The sequence below is a fragment of the Carcharodon carcharias genome, chromosome 25 (genome assembly GCF_017639515.1).
Source record: "Carcharodon carcharias isolate sCarCar2 chromosome 25, sCarCar2.pri, whole genome shotgun sequence".
Lineage (NCBI taxonomy): Eukaryota > Metazoa > Chordata > Chondrichthyes > Lamniformes > Lamnidae > Carcharodon > Carcharodon carcharias.
In genome coordinates, this window is record NC_054491.1 from 33,920,755 (window position 1) to 33,944,212 (window position 23,458).

General features: G+C 41.6%; 1 protein-coding gene across 13 annotated transcripts in view; it reads right to left on the reverse strand.

Annotated features, from left to right (window-relative positions):
- pknox2 (pbx/knotted 1 homeobox 2) overlaps positions 1-23,458 on the reverse strand; it is a 432,107-nt gene that overhangs the window by 12,826 nt on the left and 395,823 nt on the right. For all 13 annotated transcript variants that reach the window (XM_041174176.1, XM_041174172.1, XM_041174169.1 and 10 more), the window contains one exon: positions 2,942-3,018. In XM_041174176.1, the coding sequence (XP_041030110.1) occupies positions 2,942-3,018 (77 nt within the window). The remainder of the gene's footprint in view (positions 1-2,941; positions 3,019-23,458) is intronic.

The window sequence follows — 23,458 nt, forward strand, 5'->3', positions numbered from 1 at the left end:
TTACAGACTTCCTCTACCCTTGGTGTGGAACAAGTTCTTTGTGATTTCACCCCGAATGGACTGCTGCTAACTTTAAGATTGTGCTGCCCTGGATCTCGATCAAGCTGATCAAATCATTTCATCATTTTAGTCACTTCATTAGATCATCTTTCAATTCTCTAAACTTAAGGAAATAGCAAACAAATCTATGCAAATTGTCCTCACAACTTAACCCTTTTGGCCGGGTATTATGATGATGAATCTGCACCGCAATTTGTCTAAGGCCAATATATCTTTCCTGAGGCACAGTGGCTAAAACAAAAATGGAATGGAAAACACTAAATAGGTTCTGACCTAGGTTCTGTACAACAGAAGCTTCACTTCCTCCTGCTTTGTATTCCAACTCACTCGAGATAAAGGCCAGCAGTCCTTTAGCCTTTCCGATTGTTGCTTTTACCTTTGTGCACTAGCTTTGAAATTAATTAGCATTCTCCATTCATCTGCTTCTACTCACTAGAGTGTTAAGTTGGACTCAGTGCCAGTGTGGTCACAACACAGCACCAGAAATATCTGGAAAAGTCTTCTTTTTTTAAAAAAAAAGTGGGTGGGAGAGAAAAGGGAACTGAACTGATCTTTGGCACAGCAGACTCCAGCCTGGCAAACTTCCCGAATCACACCCAACACTAAACTCTGCTTTATCTGGGTTGTGTGAGAGTGAGAAGAGAATTTTTTAGAATAGAGGCCTATAGGCTCCTGGAGGAAAAGGGTGAGATCAACCCAGGACATTGCTCCTAATCTGGCTGAAGACCAGGGCTGGTGTTGAGCAGCAGGGATTTGGCAACAAATGGTCATTTGTTCTTCAGTGAGGTTGACATAAAGACAAAACTCACCACGAACCAAACTACACATTTCATTCTGGTCTGACATGGAGTATTTCTGGGAAATACGCCGTGCCAACTAGGATAATTGGGAAAATTACTTTTGCTGTATTAGAATAGAGGTGATGAGTGTCGTGGCCCCTGATAATAGATGTTTCTCTGCAAAGGCACATGTGCCTTGATGTGTAGTTCCATTCACCAGTGCCCCAACGCACCACTCATTTCCTTAGACCCCCAGTGTGCTTGCTTTTCAAGTCCTCGCATGATGCTCGGTTCCCTGGGCCCCAGTTAGCAGCTCAAGACATACCCCCACCCATTCAACACAATTCTGTATCCTTTGACTTAGCTTTTATCATCAGCTTCTTTCACTGCTCAGGTGAATTGTGAATGAGGTATATTCTTGGTTGGCAGGCAAAACTGAAGAGAAGCAGTCTGCAAATGAGTTTTTGCCTGCTCTCTTTACTTTGAAGAGCTACTTCTAATATAATGCCCTAGGCATCCTATTACAGTGGGACTTTCCCCATTTACACAGCAAGGTGGATCCCTCAATATCAAAACAATAAGCATCTGTGATGTAAGGTCAGTTGTAAATTTGTGTCTCTTTCTACCAGCTGGATCTTCCCCTAAAACAATAGATATAAAATTCTTTGAAACATTTGAAAAAGGCTCACTGGAAAACAGAGAGTTCAATAAAATTATCCCAACAACTCCGAAAACTATTTTCCCTTTTTCTCATCAGTGCTGAAAATAATTTCTACTTTGGTGCCAGGGACGAGGGACTTGTGTGTGGAAAGACTAGAGAAGGTAGGACTATTCTCCTTAGAGTGGAGAAGATTAAAGGGACATTTAATTGAGGCATTCAAAAATTATGAGGGGCTTTGATAGAGCAAATAAGGAGAGACTATTTCATTGGCAGAAGGGTCAATATCCACAGGATACAGATTTAAGATAATTGGCAATAGAACCATGGGGGAGATGTGGATAACTGTTTTCATATGGCGAGTTATTATAATCTGCTTGAAAGGCAGAAGAAAGCAGACTCAACAATAATTTCTAAAAGGATATTGGATATCTACTTAAAAAGAAAAATATTACAGCACTATGGGGAAAGAGCAGTGGAGTGGGACTAATTGGATAGTACTTCAAAGAGCCAGCACAAGCATGATGGGTCGAATAGTCTCCTTCTGTGCAATAAGATTCTATGACTTTTTTTTTAAGCACCACCCAACTGAAGGCAATTTGCAATCTCTATCTTAAGTGTAATTTAAACTGACTGAAATTGGGCAGGTTGTCTAACAGGCATGTTATCCTCCTTGCTCAATATTTCGATGTGTATTCCAGGTGTGAACTCCTCTGCCGAGAGCACAGAGACAGAAGATTATTCATAAATTCCCAGAAACAGTTCACCAGCTGCTGCTAAGGAAAATGCTTTAAAATTAAGACAAAACTTGTAAATTTTAATTGTATACTTGTCTTAGTACAATGGCAGATGCAAGGTTTGAAGCATAATAGTTGCATTCTTAATTATCACATCAAGAAGTATTTCTGATATATATATAAGGTGGCCCCAGACTAGGAGGTGGTGGTGGGGGGTTTGTGGGGTAGAGGTGTGGAGGTGAGGGTGGGTCCATAAATCAAGAGAAAGGAGAGCAAGAGCCCATATAATAAATTCCACCGTAATCACTGGATCTCACTACAAGCGAAATAACCTGCAGCCATGTTACTCAGTTGGCTCCACATTGCGTTCTTGCTCCCCTCAGGGAAGGTAGAACAGAACTCTTTTAAATGTAATAATTGAAGTATTTAAATCTGAGCCAACATATAAAGGAAGTTCCTCAACTTCGTGCCTGTACAGAAATAGCTGATCTCAGATGGGTCAGTGGGGATTGCTAAACTTCTGCAGGCTTGAGGAACTGACCAGGATTTGTCCCTCCAGAGCTCCCATAGCTGGTTATCCTATTTTCAGGATATTCCTATTTTGCTCACTTCTAAAGATGACACAGGCTCAATAAGTTACAGAAATAGAACAAATGTATTCCACCAAGTCATCCTGATTCTCTGCATAAATTTCAAAGGGCACTCACCAGTTGTTGACCTGTAAGAGCGTGAGGCTGGTTTGTCCAGCTATCTGTCTCTTTTCATCCTCTGTTGGGTATGGATGCTGGAGAGAAAAACAAGAGTCCCCATCAGAACAGCTGCACCAATTTACAGGCCCAGCCGTTGCTAGTTCTCACAGAGAAACTTATCATGGAGACAACACAGCTGCCCCCGGCTACCCTAGAGACATGTTACTCAAGTTGGCTCCAGTTTACACTCTAGACTAGCAGCCCTGAAGGAGCTGAGACTCTTTAAGCTTAGCAATTAAAGTAATAGGCCAGAGTCAACAGTCCAGGAGGGTTTGAGATTCGATCTTGTCTGTACAGTCGCCTGATCAGTGATGAAGTTGCAATTTTTTTTATTCATTCATGGGTTGTGGATATTGCTGGATAGGCCAGTATTTGTTGCCCATGTCTAACTGCCTTGAGAAGGTGGTGGTGAGCCAACGCTTTCAACCACTATGTCCACGTGGTGTAGATACACCCAAAGTGTGTTAGTGAGAGAGTTCCAGGATTTTTAGTGACATTGAAGGAACAACGATATATTTCCAAGTCAGGATGGTGCAGGTGGTAATGTTTCCATGTATCTGTTTCATTTCTCAGAGTTGTGAATGGATGTTGGAAATTTTTTATTTGTCATATGTTTCAATTTTTTAATCTTACCTTTCCTCACTCTTAATCCAATCTTTTTTTCCCCTCTCACTGTATTTCAGCTTCTCTATCTGATTTGACATTGAATTCATCACACTAATTCACCTTCCTTTTCAGACCTCCCTCTGTTTGTTTCTCAACCTTCAATCCAATTGTTCAGGAGGTAGATACACTGCTTTACTCTACTGTTCACCAAGATGCTCTGTTGCTCTCACCACATCAATCAACAGCCACACTTCCAGCAACCCACAGGGCGAAATACTTTTGAGCTGAAGAGTGCAGAATAAAGTCCAGCTAACCAGGTATGCTCTGAGATGACCTGTTCCAGCAAATTTCAGCACAAAGATTAACAAATCAGATAACAAACAATGCTTACATTCATTCTGGTGATGCTATTCATCTTCACATAGTAATTGTACAGATCTGATCACAATTCAACAACAGGCCATAATCCCCTTGTGTGGCACAAACATCGTATAAGGGGAGAATCTGTTACCCTCCTGAACCTATGCATAGCAGATATTCATCACTGGAGATTTAAAAAACTGAGGGTAACGGGACTCTCTTTTAATTATAGCAAGGGGGACATGTATGATTAAATACAGAAACACAGAAGCTGCCAGAGGTCACTTTTTCATTAACTTTATGAAAATATCATCTCACTACCTGCATCAGCAATGAAATGCATTAAAGAGGTAGATATAAATTAAACTCACCACAGAAAGTTAAGTCAAATAAGTTCAAATCTAGCTACGCTTTTAATGATGTGCCAAAAGTTGAACCTATCTGGCAGTGACAATTAAATCCACGACATTAATAATTATCAGGTTTTAATTGTGGTTGGAGATTTTAAAAATACAAAATTCACTTTTTTAAAACGAAGCTTCTTTTGTCTCCCCTCTCTCTCAATCTAATCTTTCTTTCCCTCATTTTATTTCTCTTTCTGCACATAATTTTGCATTGAGTTCACCCACTCTTACACTTCCCATGCACTGTTTATTTCACAATCCTTCAATCTGTTTGGTTAAGAAGATTCACAGTTGTTTGTCTTGTTTTCCTTGCTACACTGTTATCAGTTTGCATTTTCATTAACTTGCTATGTAAAAACCTAAATGTGCAAGGGCAGGTATAACTGTCCTTGTTATATCAAAATTTGACCCAAGGCGGAGCAAAGGAACACAGATCTGGGCACTGCTTCAACACCTGATCACCATCACAGTTGCCATCGAGAAGACACCCCCTGCTTGGAAGTGACTTGTGTGACATTTCTGACCTCAGATTACCAATACGGTAGGAGTATCATGGTCTCCTGTTACACAAATGGGCTGTTTGTTCAGTTGCCACTTTCAACTCGGAATCAGAATTTTTGGGTTCAAACTACTGTTAAGGCTCGAGCACACAATATAGACCTATACTTAAGTGCCACATTGAGGGAGTGCTGTGCCATTTGATGTGCACTCTTTCGTATGAGATGTTAAATTAGGACTCCGTCTTCCTATTTAGCAGGATATAAACAATCATGACACTATTCAAAGTACAATGAATTCTAATGGTGACCAAACTTAAAGTTGTCATCTGTTTAACCCCCTCATAGGGATACCATTCCCTAACTCTGTAACAACCCCATTTCTCCAATTCTCCATTCTTTGAATAGAGATAATACTCAGTAATCTATTTTAATGATGTTGGGCAAAGGATAATCATTGATCAGAACACTGAAGAACTCACATTTATTTGAAGAGTGCCAATGGATCTTTTACATCCATCTGGAATGGGGCTTGAACCCATGACCTTCTGACTAAGAGATGAGAGTTCCATCTTTAAGCTAAGTCTAACACATACCACAAATAAACAATTAAAATGCCAATATTCTGAGTCATCGCTGCTAGATTAAAAACCAGTGTTATGTATCAAACTCACTTTAATCTGCTTTGTTTCACCCTTCACCTGACCCCATCCAAGCGAAGTTAGAGGGCTTAATTTAGCAATTAAGGAACGGACCTTTCCAACTTGGTGAAAAACAGACAAATCAAATAGAGCAAGCACCAGAGCAAAGACAAAGGGTTTCACCAGAGCTTCACCTGCCAGATAGTCAATTGGTCTCATATGACATACAGGCCTTTGTTCAGACAGCTCCTTTGGGTCCTTCTTAGGCAGTCCTATGGGGTCGAGGATAACTTGCTGTCACTTTGGTTCAGTGGGTTCTGAGATGGCTGATAAGTCCAGTGTGTGACCTGCAGACTCTCCAATGCTTTAAGTCTGCCTCTGTATGTTCCCAACCAAGTCTCTCGATGTGTTCAGTGCCTTCCTGAATGAGTCATCTTCATTTTGGTCAGCCACAAGCCAGCGTCTCCCATGAGCCATCCTCTTTGGGGATACTTTTGAGGACATCCCTAAAGTATTTCTGCTGCCCTCCTGAGAGTCTCCTGCTGCGACTGAGTTCCGAGTAGAGCAGCTGCTTTGGGAGTCTGGTGTCAGGCCAGCGGAGTTGATTTTGAGTGATTAGTGTCTCGATGCTAGGCAAGTTGGCTTGGGAGAGAACACTGCCGCTGGACCACCTTTCTTGCCATCAGATTCGTAGGATCTTGCGAAGGCATCACTGGCACTTCTCCAGTGCTTTGAGGTGCCTGCTGTAGGTTGTCCAAGTCTCCGAAACGTACAGGAACTCAGGGATCACTGCTGCCCGGTAAACCATGACCTTAGTCGCAGATTTGAAATCCTGGTCCTCAAATACTCTTTTCCTTAGTGGATACTAATGATAAGGTTACATTTTATTTTGATGTTAAATAGCCCTATTTTAATTTTCTGGTGTGACACTGAGGAACTCTTTGCAGTGCATTATGAAAGACAGTAACAGGTCCCATGTTGGGCTGCCAAAATGGATGGCACATACCATCTTGATTCATAGCTTACTAATTACTTTTTAAGCTTTACCTCTATAGGGCATGAGTAGACAATCGGAGCAGAGAAATTAACCAAGGCCCCAATGGAAGATTTTGCTGGCTTCAGCAAAGAAATTTACTGCATTGGTGCAGACTTAAAAACACCCAAACATGTACTTGGAATCAATTGAGCAGCATCAGATTTACCCAAACCTCTTCTCACCAGGCTCACTCTACAACGTCACAGGGAGCTGGCACTAATTGGTTCATTCTTGTAGCTATCTTCTATTGTTTCAACTGTAGCTCTGTTCAGTATGCTGGTGTTATATCAGGCTGGCTTTCATTAGTTCAACCTTAAAATCTGTTAGCTTGGCATAGATTGCAGAGGGAGAGACTATTAATCATTTTGTTCCTTTCCTTTCTTCCTTCATTTTGAGCACACTTGATCATTGGATAGTGTCACATGACTCGTATCAATGGCAGATGTGGAGGGGCTTGGTGAAGAGAGTTGCAAGCCAGTAACCAACATCTCCAGATTGTTTCAATTTATTTGGAGTGTCTTTTAGTCAAACACTAAGGGCGCATCCACTATACAAATCAGGACTGAGCAAATTTCATAACTTCCAGTTAAAAATCAATCTGTTGCCAGGACCTAATTGTTAGCAAACATCCTTAGCTGCCCTCCACGGTCACAGAGAAATGCTGAGCCCAATCTACTTGATGTCATAAATGCACAAATAGTACTGGAAACATAAGAGTATTAAAGATATCTAATGCAGTACAAATTGCTTAGGCTCTTGTTTTCAACAGTCCATGGGCAACATCATCATTAACCCCCTTCAGGGCCTCATTAGGATGTGCAGCCGAGCCTGCCTCACAAGCCCCATGAAGTCTTCTAATTGCACGAATCAGTGTTAATTGGGGCCTGAAGTAATGTATAGGAGAATCTGTCAAGCAGCTCTCTAACCTCATACATCACTCGCCGTCAGGTCTCCAAGCCTTAAACTTCACCCTTTCAGGAACAAAAGGCGTACAAACTTTTAACAAAGCAGATCATTCTCCTGTCGTTTATCTTCCTAGATTCTGTCACTTACAGTTGTTCTGACAAGATTTGCATAATTCACAGAGATTGCTATAAAAACACAGCACAGCAAGCCCTTGCCCTACCACTTGAATTTTATGAGAATGGAGCGATAGATATAGAGAGACACAGGCAAAGTCCAGATAGGTTAATCTCCATTATTCATGAGATGATCCCTATTTCCAGCCCAGAAGAACTGCAAACCTCATTCCCTACAGTCTCCTTTTATATTCCTCACTCTCAGATGTATCACTGACTTTATCCATCATGGAAGGATGTAAGGCTTTCCCTGCAACCTGAAGTCAGTAATGATGGAGCAGAGTCTTAAAATTGCTGTATTAGTGGACCATCTGGTTTCTGGTCATTTGCCAGTTTGGCCAGCAAAGCAATTTCCTATTCTTGGCCTGTTCCTCCCTTGAATCTGGCAATGAAGGAAGTCTAAAGCCAGACAGTCCGGAATCATGACTTTCAAATTCACTCCCCACCACCAAGAAGTATGATCAACTTTATAATAAAATAGAATATCATTCAAAGTCTACAAACCCTATCTCATAAGACAGGATGTTTCATGTCTCCAATTGAGCCCATTACAGACAAATCATGTAGCTTTCCTTGCAAAGTTCAATTTCATTTATATATAGGGAGTGATAAGATGAAATGGAGCAAGAGATTGCAAACATACAGACTATGATAACATTTCCAAATCAATAGCTCTGCCCACATCTGACCTGAACTGTTGCCACAAGGGCACCATCTGGAATCTTCTAAATTTAAAGGTTTGTAGCTGCTGAACAGCTAGTAGATAATACTGATCCTGTACAGTTACATGTCCACTTTTGTACCATTTTTGGTGTATGATCTAGATATGCTCCAGCAAAACCTCAAATAAGTAATGCCTGGCTTTTGCGTGCTGAGGTGGGCTGGTTAGAAGGACTGCCTTGGTTCTCTGAAGCTTCTTCCCAGTTGTTTTACAAGTTATTAGGCCCTCTAGCCCTAGCCCTAGCCCTAGCCACCCCCCCCCCCCCCCCCCCCCCCCCCCCCGTCCCTGCATGGCTCTTCATGCTATCTCATGCCTTCCATCACCCGCCACCCCCATGGCCTCATACTTTCCACGCCATTTCCATAGCACTCACCCAGAATCCATCATGGCCAGATCTCAGCAGCCATGTGGAGATGCAAAAAAAAAAAAAATATTCTAACAATCTAATACAGCTCTCACTCTTACAAACATGACAGTGAAAAAAATTCACAGACCCCATTCAAAGCTTTTAAATATGAAGTGGTTAATCGTTTATAAAACCAAACAGACTTCTATTCAAACCCCACGTCAAAGAGAGCTAAGCCATTAATAGACTCTTTAAACTGTCAATCAAATTGTGAACTCATAATCTCCTGCTGAGATAATTGTAGTTTTTGGAATCAGCAAGCAGCAGTGGCGGAGATTAGGTGTACTGTACTGAGCCTCCTGGTGAACTCTATCTCTATATAGTCTTACCTTCAAATAAAAAACCTACATTATTGTTTCAGCAATCCTGTGTATGACTGGTACTTCTACATTGAAGAAAAGAACAACACACAAGCTGCAGCCTGTGATTTTTTAATTTTAGAGAGCAGGCATTTAAAAAAGCTTCAGATCATGACAGTTATACAGACTTTATATGCCCTTCAAGAGCGTTTATGTCTACGCCTTCAATTTGTAACTACCACACTGCGGATTAAGGCCCCTGCAACAGCCAAAATGGAGTCTGTTTGAACTCAGTACTGAGTTAAAATGGCCCAGCTGAGTTTGGGTTTCCATCATGTGTGAATCACGCACTGCCCCCTTTTCCCTACTGGCAAAAATTGGACCTGTCAGAAATGGAAGTGAGACATCCGCATCCGGGTCCTTCCCACCATTTTTAAAGGTCCACAGGAGTCTTCCCAGCTCTGCGAAAATCCGGCTCCTTAGGTTTCGCCCCCTTTGTTAATCTACCCCATCTCCCATGGCTTGGTCCATCCTCCAACCTTCAACACCTGCAATAAACTGGAGTTTCAGCATTTGAGGTTGAAGCTCCCTCCTCTTCATTTCCTCTTTTCTTAAGGACACAGCTGGTCCATAACCTCAATGTTTGATATTTTGAGTTTTTCAGCACCTCATAAAAGGTGAATGTGTCCGTATAGATTCTTCTGCCTAATAATACCCTGTTTGTTTTTTATTTTAGTTTGCATGACTTGATTAATTGCTGCGGCTAGATTTACTGGGGCCTTCTGGCAGAGAGGAGGAGTAATTAGACATAAATCCAAGGAAGTGATCAGGCTCTTGCAATGACAACTTCCTGTCACTCGCTGAAGCACCAGTGTCACAAATGCTGAACTTTGCAAGACGATTATGTTTTAAAATGTACCTTTAACTCAAGTAAAACAGATGGTTCAAAAAGGGGTATGGGGAATTCCAGGTAAATACTTCAATTTGGAGAACCGCCCATGTGACTACAGGTTGCCATGGGAATGACAATTGAGAAGGGAGAGAAGGCCAAATAGAAACCCACTGAGGTGCCATGCTGCCATTTTTAGCATCTCTGACAGAAGTGCACACAACATGGAAAAGCTGCTGTTGAGAATCAGGCAGAAGAGAATTGGAACTCTCTCCCAGGAACATGTCTTCTCTGTTCTGTAGGAAATGATGGGAAACAGAAGTAAAACTCTCCTGGGGAGGGACAGTTTTACCAGAGCTGACTAAACTGTTTAAAGCAGACGGATACAGGAATTTCTAGATTCTGGATTGTCACGATTGTCATAACCTTGTGCAGGGAATGTGGTGTGGGGAGGATTTAGCAAGTTGTGCTTTGCTGGTGATAATCGTATCCGGAGTACTTGGTGGGAGTGGAGCGGTTGGAGACAGATGTTGGAATATTTAATTTGGCGTGGCGAGAAATGATTGAGCATGGTTGGAGAGCTGGAAAAAGCTTCTGGACTGTCCATTGATGTTATGTATGCCAGAAGCATGGCATAAAGCTAAATAAATTTACCTTTTTAAAAAAAATGTTGGACCATTTGCCCGTTAATATTTGAATTATGTTGATTTTAGCTTGATACAGTAGCAATCTTAAACAATGAAATCTTGTTCTTCGGTTATTTCCATTGTTCAGGAAATTTAGTTCTTTGAAAAAGCTATCGGCCTCTACGGGGATTCACTGGTGACACATGGTGTCACACGACCTGTATTACAACAGATTGGATCACTTTTCATTCATTCTCAGGATAGGGGCATTGCTGGCAAGGCCATTATTTATCTCCCATCGCTAGTTACCATTGAGAAGGTGGTGGTGAGCCTTTTTCTAGAACTCTGCAGTCCATTTGGTGAAAGCACTAACATAATGCTATTGACTGCGAGCTTTATTGAATGAAATCCTTAGGTCAACACTTGCATATCTTGAATGCTTATAGTTCATACAAAACAATCAAGAGTCTTTTGACAGAAGGTCAAAAATAAAATGAATCTCCTCAACACCAGTTTGGTGTTCCAGTAAGACTCTTGCAATGATCCTATTTGAGCTGCCAATATCAGAAAATCTGAATGATGGGTATTTGGCTACAGCTTATTCCTCAGGACTTCTGATAATGTCAAACCTTTGGAGCAAGGCGCTGAAAAATAATTTTCTGGGCAACAATTCCCGATTCTGCACACTCCTGAAGAAAAATACAGATTTCTTTTGGGACTCCCAATTATCCTCCATTTTTCCATCTCCTCACATTTTGACACATTTCGATTTTAAAGTATGGATTACACATTGCTTCCCTCCTTCTAACTTTACTCTCACTCAAAAACAAAAACTGCTGGAAAAATTCAGCAGGTCTGACAGCATCTGTGGAGAGAAAGACAGAGTTAATGTTTCGAATCCGTATGACTTCTTCAGAACTAAAGAGAATTAGAAATGTGGTGAAATATATACTGTTTAATGGGGGTGGGACAGGTGAAGCTGGATAGAGGGCCAGTGATAAGTGGAGGCAAAGAAGGGATTGCAAAAGATGTCATAAACAAAAGGTCAAAAGGGATGTTGATGGTAGTGATACTGGCTCTCACTGCCTACTTTACCCCCAGCTTGTGCTCCCACAAATCCAACAGATCCCAAGAATATTTTCCAGCCCACTGAGTAAATATTATTTAATGATTAAAGTTAGTATAAATGCTGGACTGGCTACAGCAAATATTTTTGGCCTTTGAAACTCTGGACTGAACATCTTAGGCTGAATTCCAGTTTTATAACCTTCAACACAAAACTGCCACTTTTCATGAGTGAAACTGCCTGGTGCAGAATTTACAAGAGAGGGAGTCATAACTGTACAACTCAGCACTCGTCTAATGCACAACGACAATGAGGAGAGGGGGTGCCCTGATTCTCCTCTTCTCTAATCCAGTGATGCTGGTGTTTCAATTGTCATCCCAGTTTCCAACAGCTAACTCCTCACCAAACAATGTTCCATCTTTGGACCGTCTTGGTTTACATGCCGTTTACTCCTTCACCACACTGTGCACTACAATTACCAACTGAGCCATTAGAGGATGGGGTGGGGGGTGCACTCGAGAAATTTTGTGCAACATTTAAATGGGATCACTAAACTATTATAGTTCAACAAAAATTAAAACTCTCGCACGTGGAAAGGAAAACCACTAAAACATGGAACCGTCTGAACTGGAGTTCTATTTTAAGGTATACAAGACCAGTTCGGACCAGGACCACTCATTTCCAGGTTTTACTGGTTTTCCTTCTGAACAATTATTCAGCTTTTTAAAAAAAACTATTAAATGGCAAAATGCAACATATTATTTGTAAACCTCCCTCTGCTCTGGGCTAGGTCCTGCACCATCTTTGTACTGTTACAATACTGGAAAGGACAATCTTCACAGTGATCAGAGTTTCACCACCATTTTGTTTTACATTCCATTAAATGTGGCCTTCTAAATAATGGACATTAAAGTATTCAAAGAGCACTGAAAATTGTATGTAATTGATGAACCAGGTCTACAACTCCATACCAATCTTCCCTGCTGTGTACAACTGCTTTATAGCATTCCAACTCACTGCCTCAAGTTTTTCATTGGTAATTTATGTTGGAAAACTACTTTGTGAAGCTCTCTTCAGAGTCACTTTCAGCCCTACACTGCTTTAATACTGTCCTGATTACAACAACAAGTTGCATTTATATAGCTTCTTTAATGTAATAAAACATTCCATGGCACTTTGCAGGAATATTATCAAACAAAATTTGGCACCGAATCACCTAAAGATATATTAGAACCTTTGGCCAAAAGCTTAGACAAAGGGGTAGGTTTTAAGGAGCATGTTAAATGAGGGGAGAGAGGCTAGGAAATTTAGAAAGACATGGGTGTCAATGGTGAAGCAATTAAAACTAGGGGTGCACAAAGAATTGGAGGAGCGCATAGATCTTGGAAACTTGTCAGGCTGAAGGAGACTAAACAGATGGGAAGGGGGTGAGGCCATTGAGGGATTTGAAAACAAGGATGAAAGTTCTACAATTGAAGTGTTGCTGTACCAGGAACAACATTATGTCCACAAGCAAAGGGTGATGAGCAAAGCGGACTTGGACCCTGATTTTTGCTACTGAGGTGAGTAGCTCAAGTTGGGAAATTTCCCAGCTTGCTGCACCCACTGTGGTAGAAAGGCCCCTGAATGGTGAGATCCTAGATCCTGGAGGGCAGGTGCAGGATAGAGTTGGGCCCACTGCCCCCCAAAGCAGATCAGAGGCAACCACAGGGGTGGCCAAGTGTCGAGGCAGGCTGGTTAAAAGGCACTCCTCTGTTCTCTGAGATTTATCCCAATTGTTGTATTAAATTTTGGGCCCTTGTGACCCACCTCTCACACCCTTCACCACCCCCCCCGAACCACTCCCTATGCCACTTCCATGCCCCAATGTAACCTAAATGCCAAGTCATGCCAACCCACCCACCACCCTTGGGGCAGGAGTTTTAGGTTGGCATGTGGGCATGATTGGTGGGTCTGGTAGTAGCTGGGGAGCGGACCTCCAACTGCGATCAGCCCTGACCACGATTTCACGCTGGTTGGCCAATTAACAGCCAGCCAGCGTGAGGCGTGCACTGAAATGCTCAGTGTTGCCAGCATGGGGGGGGGGGGGGGGGGGGGGGGGGGGGGGGGCAGGAGGAGGACAGGCGCTGATGTAAGCATGGGCGTGGGTGAGCAGTGAATGAAAGCTCCCTGAAGGCAGAGAGGTGCCTCAGGGGCTAAAGACTTTAAAAGCAATAAATAAAGTTTTTAAAATCAGGAAAAAAATGTCCACACATCACAATCACAATCAGTCACCTGAACATATACGTGATTTAAATTCTGTCCATACATTTTTATTCTTTTATTGTTTAATCCCACCTTTGGATGAGGTTTCGTGAAAAATGCAAAATCAGTCCGGCCAATTCGCCCATCGCCAACCTTAAGGTTGGACAGACCACAAAAAATCGGAGACAATTACAACTTTAATTGTGCTAACTGGCCTCTTGTCAGTGGGTAAGCTTCTGACTTTTGCATGCGCCCGCTGACCAAAATATCGCGCAAACGCGGGATGATATTGGGACGCTTCCACAATGTCATTTTGCATCCGATTGGGTCAGGCACGCACCCACAGGCCAACCTAAACATTATGCCCCTGGTGTTTACATCCTCTATGCCAACTCATTCAGTATCCATCATGAGCAAATCTCAGGAGCCATTTCCAGATGAAATAAAGTCTAAAAATGTTATACAGCCTTCACCATTTAAAAAAAAAAGCTCCCATTCACGCAAGTCCATTCAAATATTTTAAATCTCAAGTGCCCGATCGCTTATAAAGTAAACAAACTTCTATTCATAACCCGACATCAAAGACAGCTAATTCTTCAATTACCTCTTTGAGCTATCAATCAAACTGTGAACTTAGAAACACCCTGCTGAGGTAATTATAGCTTTTGAAAATCAGTCAAGCATTCATAAAGAGCCCTGAGGGAAATGTCAACAAGCTATCGTAACTGCAAGAAGTTTTTTAAACTCTCAGTGACACAGGCAGCCTGTTTATTTCATTTAAAGTGCTGGGCACTTGAATAGCCTCATCTCATGACGGTTATACAGACCTTGTCCACCCTTCAAGGGCATTTATGTCTAATCCATAAACTTGTGACTTCCATATTGCAGGTTAAGGCCCTTGCAACAGCTGAAATGGGGTATTTTTGAACTCAGCACTAAGTCCAAATAATCGGACTGAGTTCAGGTCTTCCTCATGTGTGAACCACAGCCCACTCTCTTTCCCCTAACAACAAAAATTAGATTTGTCAGAAACAAGATTGGGACTTCTGCATTCCGGTTATGCCCACCATTTTTGGAGCTCCACGGAGTCTGTGGAAATCCAGACCTTGGGTTGAGTTAGGATATAGGCAACAAGTATGAGATGAGCTCAATTTCACGGAGGATGAAAGGTGAGAGCCGGCCAGGAGACCAGGGCAATAGTGAAGCCTAGGGCTAACAAAGGAATGGGTAAGAGTTTCAGCAGCAGATGAGCTGAGACTGTGGGGTTGGGTAATGTTACGTAGGTTAGTAGTAGGTGGTCTTGGTGGTAGACCCAACTGGAGGAAATCTGATTGGAGGAATTTAAAAATGCATTTGTGGGAAAGATGAATGTGTTGTTACTCACAAATTTATGTCCAGGGTCTTTGGAGAGGAAAGAGAGGTTGGAAACCGAGTGGTAATTTGGAAGGATAGAGGGGTAAAGGGCAGTTTTTAATGAGGAGAGGACAGTAGATTTGAAGAGGTCAGGAACAGTGTGTCAGGAGAGGGAACTGCTAACAATATCAGCTAATGAAGGGACAGGAAGGGAAGTTAGGTGGTCAACAGTTTGTTGGGAATAAGGGTCAAGAGTAAAGGAGGTGAGTCTCACAGGCAAGATTGAGCATTAGGGGAAACTTGAAACTTGAGAAACATGGCAGTTCAGTCCAGGGCAGTGGGGAACCTGGTCCAGTGGGCTGGAGGAATCTGTACTGTCACAATCTGCATTGTCACAATCTGTGCAAACCAGCTGTAGCAAAACTGCTTTGTCTGGCTGTAAGGAAAGTGAGTGGCTATTTTAATGGTTTAGTAGAACAGAACAAAGAGACTGCACCCCATTTGGCAAGTGCATCAATGCCGTGTAGAAATGCATCATATAGATCAAGAACGTCCCAAGTTCAATGCTATACCTTTACGGTTTAGCTGTCTAACTGGACCATTGATGTCAATTGTAGTATCAATGGCCTAGACTGGGGAGACAGGGATTCAGACATTGTCATTTGGGAGGGGATTACTATTCACTATCCCAGTGAGAATCACTGAATATAAGGGAAAAAACATCTGACTGCACATCACTTCACATTTACAGTGTTACCAGGGGCATGAGTGAAAACTAGCCAGTCTTATGTTGTGTACTGCATGGGAGCCAGTCCCTTTTACATTTTCAATTTCATGCTGACTATGGAGCAATCAGTGATTATAAACTGAATATAAATCATCTCTTAGGTGTCGGCTGCAGCTCAATAGTAGCACACTCACTTCAAGTCAGACAGTTGGGAGTGCAAATGCTGCTCCAGAGCTTTAAGCAGAAAATTGACTGACACTGCAGGGAAGTACTGTATTGTCCAAGATGCCATCTCTTGGATGAGACGTCAAACCGAGACCGTGACTGCCTTTTTAGATTAGTCTAAAAGACTCCATGGGACAATTTCGAAGGGGAGGGGAGTTCTCCCCAAGACCTACACAATATTCATCCCTTAAGCAATATCACTAAAAAGCAAAAATACCTGGAAAAACTCAGCAGGTCTGACAGCATCTGCAGAGAGGAACACAGTTAACGTTTCGAGACCGTATGACTCTTCAACAGAACTCAGGAAAAATAGAAAAGAGGTGAAATATAAGCTGGTTGGCGGGGGGAGAGAGAGACAGGTAGAGCTGGATAGAGGGCCAGTGATAGGTGGAGATAGCCAAAAGATGTCATAGACAAAAGGACAAAGAGGTGTTGACAGTGGTAATATTAGTTAAGAAATGTGCTAATGGTGACATTATGGGTAGAAATCGGACGAGCAAGGAACAGATAGCCCTAGTGGGGCTGGGGGGAAGGGATCGAAATAGGCTAAAAGGTAGAGATAAAATAATGGATGGAAATACATTTAAAAATAATGGAAATAGATGGAAAAAGAAAAATATATATAAATTATTGGAAAAAGGGGGATCGGAAAGGGGGTGGGGATGGAGGAGAGAGCTCATGATCTAAAGTTGTTGAACTCAGTATTCAGTCCGGAAGGCTGTAAAGTGCCTAGTTGGAAGAGGATTATTCCTTTTGTCTATGACATCTTATGGCAATCTCCACCTATCACTGGCCCTCCATCCAGCTCTACCTGTCCCACCCACCTTAAACCAGCTTATATTTCACCTCTTTTCTATTTTTCCTTAGTTCTGTTGAAGAGTCATACGGACTCGATATGTTAACTGTATTCCTCTCCGCAGATGCTGTCAGACCTGCTGAGTTTTTCCAGGTATTTTTGTTTTTGTTTTGGATTTCCAGCATCCGCAGTTTTTTGCTTTTATCACTAAAAAGCAGATTTTGTCATTGTTGCATTGCTGTGTTTGGAAACTTGCTGAGTGCGAACTGGCTATTACATTTTCTACACCACAACAGTGACTACCTTTTAAAACTACTCATCTAAATTGGCTCTAAAGCATTTTGAGATGTCCTGAGGCCATGAAAGGTGCTATACAAATGTATATCTTTTTTCTCTCTCAGTTGCAATAGAGCCAGTGCCTAAAATAAGTTTAGATAGATCGCTAATGTTTACAATCGGCAACCAACCTTGCCAATACACCAGGCACCAAAGGCGTAGATCAAAAATTCACACCTCATGCTTCAGAAATGTTGTTCCTTTGTGGGAACCAATTAAGTGTGATCTGAAACCCAGTTTACACCTGAGAAATGCACAGAATTAAAATGCCTGGGTAGGATTTTCATGCAAGCAAAAATACATGTTTCAATTGAAGAAGGGGTTGATGGATGCTGAAAGATGACAGGAAACTGGAGTCCTGCTCAAATAAAAAGGCATAGGAATGATGGTCAATTGATATTGTCAGAGTGGTTTTTCGACAGTATGTCTAAGGGCAGAATCAAACCAGTACCATGTGGAAAGCCAATTAATGCTCTCTTCCTCTATATTAGGTGGTTCAGCTACAGGATCCAGCTAAAGACCTCTCAGGTGTTCCAAGGTAATGTAGGGCATTTGGAGCTAGCATGATTGATAGGCTGCTGGCACTAACGCAGATCGAAGCATGAATAAGACAGAATAAAGAATGACCAATTAACAAAATCAATGGAAGGAGGACTAAACATTGGGCAAAAGTCAAAACTATCTTCACGCAGAGGGCAATGGACATGAAATAATTTTTAAGGAAGGCCTTTGCCACAGACAGTTTTTTTAATTCATTCATGGGATGTGGGCTTCGCTGGCTGGGCCAGCATTTATTGCCCATCCCTAATTGCCCTTGAGAAGGTGGTGGTGAGTTGCCTTCTTGAACCGCTGTAGTCCATGTGGTGTAGGTACACCCACAGTGCTGTTAGGAAGGGAGTTCCAGTATTTTGACCCTGCCACAGTGAAAGTCAGGATGGTGAGTGACTTGGAGGGGAATTTCCAGGTAGTGGTATTCCCATCTCTCTGCTGCCCATGTCCTTCTAGATGGCAGTGGTTGTGGGTTTGGAAGGTGCTGTCGAAGGAGCCTTGGTGAATTCCTGCAGTGCATCTTGTAGATGGTACACACTGCTGCCATTGTGCGTCAGTGGTAGAGGGAGTGAATGTTTGTGGATGTGGTATAAATGAGTTCAAGAGGAAAAGAGGTATGTTTAAGAACAAAAAGGATTGATGAGTATTGGGGGAATGATAGGAAGCTGGAATTGAGGAAAATCAAAAAGGAATGGGAAATTTGGTCAGTGGGTCTTGTCTGAGTAAGTTTTCAACCATAGAACTAAATTATTAACCTACTCTAAGTTTAATTTTCTCACTAATTCATTATTTACATTTAATGACTAGATTAAAAAATGCAATTTTTGTGCAGTCACTTTCTTACTAATAATAATTATTATTCTCGCAATTTACTTACTTATAACTTCACACCTTTTATTGCAGGCCCACCTATCTTGCCCATAAACTATGGCTAATCAATTGATTACATTAAAGCAAGACAGGATGTTGGGACCAGTGTCATAAAAATAAACAAGTGCAGCATGAATTTAAACTAAAATCAGCAGGAATTCATTTACACAAATGACAATGAGGATCCGAAATAATATGCCAGGTTAGGTAAACGAGATACAGGAATTTAAGGGCTTTCAATTTGGATCCTGGGGAAAAAGTATAACCTAATATAGAGGGCTGAGCACAAAGTTCATGAGTTGAGTGATCTTCTTGCCCTTGATATTTTTAGCCCTCCAGTGTCAGGGTGCAAAGCAATGACTTTGTAACTCTTCGAGCGTTGTAAGGAATTATCACCTGAAGTAAAAGTTTCCAGGGTATAAGCCAGGAACAAACACAGTCACGGACGATGTTATTCATGAGCGAAGACAACTTTTGCTGCAGACGATTTTTGCTCTCCCTGTGGTTTCATGAACTGGAATTGCACCAGCTGGTGTCTTTACTGCAGCTGTGCAGAGTGGATTAAAGCAGCAGATCATGGTATCAGAGTAAAGCAAGTAGTGTGTGAGTTAATGGAAAAGAACTTGGAGCTCTCACTCAAGAGCCCTATCTAACCCAACTGCAGAATTCCAATGTGCCAAACCACATCCGTTGCATAGAGTTCCTGAGATATGCACAACATTTCAACATATGATCCTGATCCAGAAATAAAATGCTTCCTTACTATCGACATTTACACAGCTAGTCTGCTGAGTATCTATTGCATCATAAAGATTAAGGAGAGATACAAGGGTAAATTGATCTTGCACTTCCAACAGGGAATTACACTGAAAGGAAGCACATGCAGCAGCCAAGCTGCAGCACAAGAGTGTTGAATTTCTGACCTGCACTTCCCTCGAATGTAGTATATGACTTAATTTACCAAAATAGTACAACAACAATAGGAAACAATAATGAGGATACAAGGCTGAAATTTAACAATAAACAGGAAAGTTCCTGCTTCTCGAATACACAAGATCACAGCAAGATTACCGATGAGGAAGGCTGTTTGGCCTCTCTTAGTTTATCCATCCAGATAGACCCCATGGTACCATCCTCCCCACCACCATTGCATATCCATTCAGTAGCTTGTTAATGAAACTGTAAAGATGCATAAATTGGAAACATATTTTCTGCAAATGTAATCTTGCTAATAGCTCATTAATGCAAAATAGACAGATAAATGAGGAAATTTTCCTGCTTGTGTGATATACAGTGAAATGATAACCATATTTATAAAGCAGCTTTAAATTATCTGTACATATTCACAGCAATTATTTTACCTGACAATAAACTGAGCAATTCACAAGTTAGAATTTAGTGTTAATTTTTCTGTTCAGTCGGCAACTTATCAAATGTGCTACGACCGAGAGAAGTGATTACTGAATTAATCACAGCACTCAAAAAGGAACTGCACTGAATCCTCATTCAGTGGGGAGTGAAGGAGTAAAGGTATGTATCAATAGAGTGAAAAAAAAGGAAGTACTCTACACAAAGGATGATTAGAATTTGGAATGCTGCCCTGTTGTTAAAGCAGAAGCCATAAATTCTTTCAGATAGAATCAGATTGTCACTTGAAAAGGAGGAGCATCAAAAGAGGTATAGGGAACATGAAGGAGAGTGTGATCAGGCTAGGTGGCATGTAGGAGAGTTAGTATCAACTCCATAGACTGATAGCTAGTTGCTATGCTATAACAGCTCCCGATGTAGTGCTTTTATGTCCTGAAATAGAAGCACAAAATGGAAACCAACCAAAGGGGTTAAATGGCCCTTTTCCCTCTATTATGCTATAAGATATTCAATGCAATAGTAATTTTCTGCTGGAGAAATAGTATATTATGTTTTCCTCTAATTGGGAACTAAAGGAAAAGAAAAACTACAAGTGGTCATGATTCTTCTTTAATGCTGATTCTTCAAAATACATTAGAAACTTCACAGAATGATGCAAAACATTGGTTGAAAAAGCCTTAAAAAGAGCAATTATACAATAGACAAGGGCACCAATGACCAGCTACCCATTAGACAGAGGTGCCAACAACCAACAGGTAGAGGCACCAGCAACCAACTATCCAATGGACAGAGGCAGCAACAACCAGCTACCAATGGAGAGACACACCAAAGGTGTTTATCTCTGTGACTATTCAGAGACTGTTGAGATAGATAAGGAGAAACATCTTAATACAGAAGGTTTGGAGCATGGTCTATTTTGCCACGGGGCATATTAAGAGCGAAGCCCATCACACCTTTTATGAGAAAAGTTAAAGAAGAGGATATAGGGCTGCGTGCAAGGGCAAGTGGGATTAGTTTTGAATTGCTCTTGTAAAGAGCCAGCACACACTTATGAGCCAAACAGCCCCATTTAGAGCTACAAAACTCTACAGCTCTATTGATAGAATAATGTAGAAAACAGGCAATTGAGTGCAACTATTCTGCCTGAGCCTCTCAGTGCAATTTCACTCTCCTGTTCATTCCCATACTCTTAATCAATTTATTCCGTTAAAAGAATCTGTGGGCTCTGCAGCAGTAGATTCCACACGCTTACCACCCTCAGTGAAGATTATTTCCTAATAAGCCCTTTCATCTTTTGTGATCATCATAAATTGCAATTAAAATTCCAAATGAAAGCCACAGATGTCACATACTGATATTCAATACTACCACACCTTTTCGTTGAAACCTTGTAGTGTGACATTAATGCTTTAGCATAATAGTGCTTCATCCATTATTTAAATTAGCATTGTGACTAGCTCATTTTAAACAGGTTAATGACTTCATCAAAAATAGCGGATAGAGAAGTTCCATACAATACGCTAATTCAGTTCTTACTAAAAACACAAGTATGAACTCAACCCACTTATAGCTAACTGTGTTTAATAATATGAGTAAAGTCACTATACTTCCTAATTAATTATTTGCTCAATTATATCCTTTTAGTCTGGAGCTAAATTAAGATCTGTATTTGCATATTTATAGTTGAAAGGCAATAAACCCTATTTATTTTGCCACTATCTTATAAATCACTATTTATTTTCTAAGATAATCATTTTAAATCAGAATAAATATCCTCACCTTCCTCGACCATCTCCAATGTGATTGCCGCTGCCCGATTCACCCATGACAGAAAACGTCTCTGTGATATTCACTTCTGCCATTATTCTGCTGATAATGATAAATCTCTTTTGTGGAACTCAGTATCATCAGGTCTGACCTAGACTACAATGTTCACTTGTCCAATCAATGTGGAAAGAGTTCATTCTTGTTGAGCTTTAACAGGACAAATAACAAGTTCAACAAGCATAAAGGAAAATGATTGCAATTGTTGGAGGCCAAGTTGCTGCAGGAGTTCCTGAGGGTAGTGTCCTAGGCCAACCATCTTCAGTTGCTTCATCATTGACCTTCCTTCCATTATAAGGTCAGAAGTGGAGATGTTTGTTAATGAAAGCACAATGTTCAGCACCATTCATGATTCCTCAGATACTGAAGCAGTCCATGTCCATATGCAGCAAGACTTAAACAATGTTCAGTCTTGGGCTGATGAATGGCAAGTAATGTCAATGCCACACAAGTACCAGGCAATGTCCACCTTCAATAAGAGAGAATCTAACCATCACCCTTTGCCATTTAATGACATTACTATCACTGAAACCCTGTCATCAATATCTTGGGGATTACCATTGACCAGAAACTGAATGGGACTAGCCATATAAATACTGTGGCTACAAGAGCAGGTCAGATGCTGGGAATTGTGTGTGTGTAACTCACCACCTGACTCCCCAAAAACTGTCCACCAGTTATGAGACCTAAATCTGAATGAGTGCAGCTTAAACAACACTCAAGGAAACATGAACATCATCTGGATCAGCACAGCCCGAATGATTAACACCTCATCCTACACCTTCAACATTTATTCCCACCACCAACGTAACACGGTGGCAGCAGTGTGTACCATCTACAAGATGCACTGTAGCAACTCACCAAGACTCCTTCACCAGCACCTTCCAAACCCGTAACTCCCACCATCTAGAAGGACAAGGGAAGCAAATGAATGGGAACACCACCACCTGGATGTTCCCCTCCAAGCCACTCACCATTCTGACTTGGAACTATATTGCCATTCCTTCACTGTCAATGTCAAAAAAACTGCCCCCCTAATAGCACCACGGGTGTACCTACTGTATATGGAATCCATCGGTTCAAGCAGATGCCTCACCACCACCTTTTCAAGGGCAATTAAGGATGGGTAACAAATGCTGGCCTAGCCAGCAATGCCCACATCCCATGAAAGAATTAAAAAAAGAGATGCAATGGACCTCACCAAAGGGAGAGGAGTGTTGGTGGGGTTCGGAGAGCGGGGTTGTTAATAGAACTGGAGTGAATGGGATCAGAGGACGAGATGATAATGGGACTGGGGGGATATTTGTAGGCAGGTGTACTGTGACTTTGAAGGCGAGGGAGAATGGAACCCTATGGGGACCAGAGGGCATTAGGGGTGTTAAGTGCTTGTGGATTAATTGGACTGGGACAGGGGGGGGTCAAAGGATTGGGTTAATGAAACTGGGCAAGAAGTCTTAATGCTGTCAGTCCCCATGAAGAAATTAGACTCTGTCCTTACCGCAATATAACTCTTCCTGACTTTATACTCAAGTGTGCTCAATGACAGCGGAAAG